Source organism: Silurus meridionalis, chromosome 20, assembly GCF_014805685.1.
Source record: "Silurus meridionalis isolate SWU-2019-XX chromosome 20, ASM1480568v1, whole genome shotgun sequence".
Taxonomy (NCBI): Eukaryota; Metazoa; Chordata; class Actinopteri; order Siluriformes; family Siluridae; genus Silurus; species Silurus meridionalis.
In genome coordinates this window covers 11829001-11835000 of record NC_060903.1, presented here as the reverse complement: position 1 = coordinate 11835000, position 6000 = coordinate 11829001, and the positions used below count along the sequence as shown (strand labels likewise).

At 38.4% G+C, this 6000-nt stretch overlaps 1 protein-coding gene across 1 annotated transcript in view; it reads right to left on the bottom strand.

Annotated features, from left to right (window-relative positions):
- trnau1apb (tRNA selenocysteine 1 associated protein 1b) overlaps nt 1-2980 on the bottom strand; it is an 8329-nt gene extending 5349 nt beyond the window's left edge. The window contains exons 1-4 of the mRNA XM_046876588.1: nt 2800-2980; nt 1338-1435; nt 1138-1237; nt 80-132 (exon numbers count right to left, since the gene is read on the bottom strand). Of these exons, the coding sequence (XP_046732544.1) occupies nt 80-132; nt 1138-1237; nt 1338-1435; nt 2800-2835 (287 nt within the window). The 5' untranslated portion in view covers nt 2836-2980. The remainder of the gene's footprint in view (nt 1-79; nt 133-1137; nt 1238-1337; nt 1436-2799) is intronic.
- Nucleotides 2981-6000: the final 3020 nt, after the last annotated feature.

Genomic DNA, 6000 nt, shown 5'->3' with positions numbered 1-6000 from the left:
ATAACCAATTTGTCATTTTAGTCTGCGTTTAATACACATGTAGCACTGAAACACCAGGCAAATGAAAAAATGCACTTACCCAGGTTCAGGCCTTTTCCCATATGTTGCATAGTTCAGCTTAAATTTTCTGGGCTAAAAGTAAATAAATATCAAACAACAATACAATCACTAGAGTACATAAACTAAACTTTTCCTGAAACCAAGGGACCTATTTCTCTGGAAAGTAGAGAAAATTGACACGCATACACGATTACATACCTCCATCACTCAGTACAGGCTTTACACTGACCAGTTTATTCAGCAGCTTCAAACAAAGTCATTAAATAAACAGCCTCAACCACCTTGATTTGGAAAGAAATTCAACTCTGTGACTTGATCACTATTTAGACATAGAATCGCACTTGAATACACCACCAGTAAAGAGGTTTGGACTAATCTGATTAAATGTATGCATTTCAAAGCTGAAAGAAGAAATGCTGAGTACTGTTACACTGACCTAAAACCAATGTTTATGTAAGTGCTTGAACCTGTGAAGTAAGCAACTCAGTTCAATTCAGATCACTATTTTAATTTTATTCTTATCATAAGTTTTAAATAAAATGCTGTATCTTGTGGTGCCATATATAGTACTAGCTGGACCTCAACCCCCTAACCAAAAATTCACAGTTTAAAAAGGAAATTGGATTTGGAAATTGCATTAAAAAGCGTAGCTTGGATTGCTTTTACACACCCCACTATCATTTAAAGACTTTATTAATCTTTGAACTTGAGAAGAAGCCAAAAGATTTAAAAATGTCCCCTTATATGCTTTAAGACTAATGAAAACGAAGTACTTCCATTTCCTCTTTAAGAAAAATCAACAATGCAGTGCTTTACTAAGGTCAAACTAAAGAATCATTATTAACACCTTATTTAACATGATTTAACACCTTTGTCACTGTACTGTTTTTAAATGGCATTCAAAAAAAAATAATAATAAAAACCTAGAGGTAGTTGTGTTTAACAGATTCTGTCTGAACTTTAAGGTGGGGGTCATGTTAAACTGAATCAACAATCTATAATTAATCTATGTTAAAAACTGAATTTTTATACATTTAAATAAAACTAAAAATCAAGTGCATAAAGTAGGGCACTTACCGGATTTGATCCTGGAACAAGTTTGCCATTGAGTCTCTGCACACACCGGTCAACACTGGCTTCATCTGCCAGTTCCACAAAACAATAGCCCGCAGAGCCTCTGTGTGGAAATCATGATGAAAATGCATTAAAAAAGAAAAAAAGTAAAAAAGACTGGCACCCACAAAATAAATAAATAAATAAATCTTAAACAGTCTTACCCTGTTACCCGATGCGTTATAATTTTAACTCCGTAGGCTGTCTCACCCATAGTGCTGAATGCTTGCTTGATGAAACTTTCATCCATGTATGGGTCTAACTGCAAGACACATTATAATAATTCACTGGAGTAAAGAACTGTTTTTTTTAAATGTCAATATCAACAATAAAACTTAAAATAATTATTTACGGTCAGTGTTTTTTTTAGACTCCCCCAAGAATGGGAAAGCTAATGGAAAGAGCAGTCATTTTTAGCTAGACTAAAGTCAGCTATGTTGGTTTTAAAAATAGTTGGTAGCTTTGTGACACGTCCATTGTTAAACGTTTTAAACAAATAAGATTTATTTAAATATGTCTTAAGTCTACGTCAACAACGGTTTCTTCCACAAATGTTTTACAGTTTTCGCACTACCACAGTTCTGACATATTAGAATCTTATTACAAGAGCACAGCTTTGCTGGGGCATCAAATATCAATCTTAGTCTAGTAAAAGTAGTTAGAAGTAATTAAAAACAGTATATTGATGCAGCTAGCTTTTTGAACAAAAATTTTAGTGTAAAGGATACTGTGCAGATTTTTCAACCTGGAAGAAGTGCATCAATTTTCCAAATGATACAAAAAACACTATAAAAAAAGCAATGAGCTTTTATTGTGCAAGAAAATAAGGAGTCATTTCTTTTTTAAAACACTTCCCAATCCCTTATGATTCACAAACCTGATCCAGCAGGGACAAGAAGCTCAAATTTATGGTTGAGTTATTAAATACACTACAGGGGGCATGTCATTTATTTTTCAATTTTTAATTAAATGTCATGTAGAACAGGTCTTTTCCTAAACTGTAGTAAAAAAAAATAAAAATAAACTGCAAGCCCTAGGACCCACAGGGCCAGACTCAAACTATTGATTATTACAGTTCCTTTGCGTTATTGCTTTAACTACATTATTGCATCTGTACACAAAAAGCGGTGTAAACGGAAGAGAAGCTGTTACTTTTCTGATTCAATTATTTTCAAACAATCATCTTACCAGCATTTCTGTCCTTCAGGAGTCTTCACTCCAGTAAAGTCTTTACATTATGAACGTTGCAAATAAATTAAAGTTAAAAGTTTCAATACAAATGAAATAAGATGTGTTGTCAGAGCTGTTTACACGATAGTGTAGTGAGGAGTAATCGCACACTGTTGAAGAACATTGCTTCTCAGTGTGTGCTAAGGATAGCTGAACAGGTCAACAAGTCAACAAACTGACTAATAATAATGTACTAAATCGCTTGGTTTGTTCAACAGAGATCGTCAGTCGCTCGGTAAGAAATACAAGCAATAGCAGTACATTATAGCAGTTCAAAGCTAGTTTAAAAACACCTCAGGTGCTACAGCTTTGTAGCTATACTCTATTTGCGGGGTGGTTAGCTAAAGTTTGCTAGCACATGTTGAAACCGTGAGAAGAAACGCTGCTGATACTTACATCCCCCATCCATAAACTTGTCATTCTGTTAAACATCCTGGCTGATTAAATGTCGCGAATACAAAAGGAAATCGAGACGAAAGAAGCGCATATAAAACAGAAAGCACAATCTAGCCACAAGCTAGCAAACTGTAGTACGCCTCTTCTTCTTCTTTATCTCCTGGTTTCCGGTTTCCGGTTCCTGATGGGTCGCTGCTACAGGGCGCCCCCTGCTGAGGATATTTCTGATATTGAGGATATTCTTCTTCTTACGGCTTCTCCCATTAGGGGTCGCCACAGCGGATCATCAGTCTCCATACCCCCCCTGTCCTCTACATCTGCCTCTTTCAAACCAACTACCTGCATGTCTTTCCTCACCATATCATAAACCTCCTCCTTGGCCCAATTTTTTTCCACCTTCCTGGTGGCTCCATCCTCAGCATTCTTCTACCAATATACCCCATGTCCCTCCTCTGCACATGTCCAAACCATCTCAATCTCGCCTCCCTCACCTTGTCTCCAAAATGTCCTACATGCGCTGTCCCTCAAATAAACTAATTTCTAATCCTGTCCATCCTCATCACTCACAACGAAAACCTCAACATCTTCAGCTCTGCTACCTCCAGCTCCACCTCCTGTCTTTTATTCAATGCCACTGTCTTTAAACCATACAACATCGCAGGTCTCACCACAGTCCTATAAACTTTCCCTTTCACTCTTGCAGATACCATTCTATTACAAATCACTCCTGCCACTCTTCTCCACCCACTCCACTCTGCCTGTACTCTTTTTTTCACTTCTCTAACACACTCTCCATTACATTGCACTGTTGACCCCAGGTACCTAAACTCCCGCAACTTCTCCACCTCTTCTCCCTGCAACTGCACCATTCCACTGCCCTCCCTCTGATTCACACCCATTCCCCTTTCATTCCCCTTCTCTCCAACATGTACCTCCACCTCTCCAGGCTCTTCTCAACCTGCTCCCTACTCTCACCACAAATCACAATATCATCCGCAAACATCATAGTCTAAGGAGACTCCTGTTTGACCTAATCCGTCAACCTGTCCATCACAACTGCAAACAGGAAAGGGCTATGAGCCGATCCTTGATGCAGTCCCAACTCCACCTTAAACCAGTCTGTCGTTCCTACTGCACACTTCACTGCTATCACACTGTCCTCATACATGTCCTGCACCACCCTCACATACTTCTCTGACACACCTGACTTCCTCATACAATACCACAACTCCTCTCTCAGCATCCTGTTATACGCTTTCTCTAAATCCACAAACACACAATGCAACTCCTTCTGACCTTCTATTTACATTCTGTCCATCAACATTCTCAAAGCAAATAATGTGTTCGTGGTGCTCTTTTTCAGCATGAAGATATTGAGGATATTGAGCTTCATTTATCGAAGCAGGGAAAAAATAGGCGGAAATGGTCTCTTTTTTTTAATATATATTCCATTTGTGTGCAGGATAGTCAGCGTCCCACCGTCCCTCATGCTGTCACATTCCACATATATAAGGCATTTTTTAAAAATTATTCTCAAAATGTTAATCTACTTTCGTGTTTTGTAAGCGATTCTTTCCAGATGTGCAGGAGACAATACAAAAATGATTGAAGTGCCAGCAGTGGCAGGCTGTCAGGGCTAACAAGGCATTCTCTGCTGGCCTAAACACTATCAGAATCAATGACTTACATTTTAAAATATTTTCTTCCTATTAATGTGTATTCGATTATTCCCAAAAGTCTAGTCTCTTCATTTCATAGTTTTTCTCTCAGTTGTGCTTCTTCCAGTAATGTCTATGTTAGAGTTTCTATCCACTCAGATTTCAGCCATCACATCATGTGTTGCCAGGGTCAGGAAGTACAGGTACCTGGAGCGTAAAGTGCATGCTGTTTGAAGCTATAGCTCTAACCAATCATACTTCAAGTTACCAGCACCGAGGGCCATCTAGCAGGCATAAAATAAACAGAAAGAAATGCTCAAAAATGCATGTAAGTTTTTTAGATTAATAAACAACGTTTTTGCTAGAGATTACGTATGCGTTGCAGATGTGGCAGCAGTAAAAGGAGACTTGATTGAATTTTGTTAATTATGTTTCTTGCTTTAATAATGGCATTCATTCTTGCTGTATGATATACTTGTCTGTGATGCAACAATTTTGCTTTTCTGTATAATATAGATGGTTTCAATATCTGTGTCATCATAATAATATTATGAGGTCGATTGATTCAGGTTTGACACCATGGAAGGCCTAGGTGTAAAATGCATTGCTCGCCACTAAGATTGGAAACCGTTTCTGGAAGCCAACAGTAGCACATGAACTGTGCATTAGTAACTTCCTGAACTGTGTTTCCAAGGCTGAGCAGCTACACACCAGCCAGCCAGCACACTCACTATTTGCAATGCCAAACGTCATCTGGTGTGGTGTAAAATACACTGTCACTGGCATCTGTGCAATGGAAATATATTCTCTGGAGTGATGAATGCTACCTACTAGAATAAATAGTGCCAACAGTAAATTTCGGTAGAGGAAGATAAAGGGCTAGGGCCATATTTCAGTGTTTGGGCTAGGCACTTAGTTCCAGTGAAGGGTAATCTTAATGCATTTTAGAAAACCGTATGCTTCCAGCTTTGTGGCAAGAGTTGTTGGAAGACCTTTTTCTATTCCTGCATGTCATGAAACAGGTTCATAAAGCCACTGCTTGATGAGTATAGTGTGCACAGTGCTCAGACTTAAAAAGAAAAAAACAAAAAAAAATCCAATACATCTTGTTTTGGGATGGACTGGAATATTAATTGTGAGCCAGGATTTCTTGTTTCTCAGCACCTGACCTGCATTGCACCGCATTGCATTTCACATTTCGATACCAGGGAAGATAGAAGAGCAATCACACTAGTTAAAATGTTAAATAAACTACATAAATAGCAATGCTTTTTTATTAGAGACATACATAAAAACATGCCAGTCAAAGTGGTTTATGACATTAAGCCGAGATGAGCAAAGGCACTAGACAAGGTTGAGTAAAAAAATGTGTTCAGGACCCTGTCCAGAATCTAAGACTCAACACACATTCTGTTGGTGAGGTGGTAGTTTACACCAAGCTGCCACTCCTGGGCTCCTGAGCCAGCCTCTTAACTGCTCAGTTTTAAGTAAGTGTGTAAACCCTAGTTTCTGGTTGTACAGCTTTGCCAAGGGTCATAGGAGT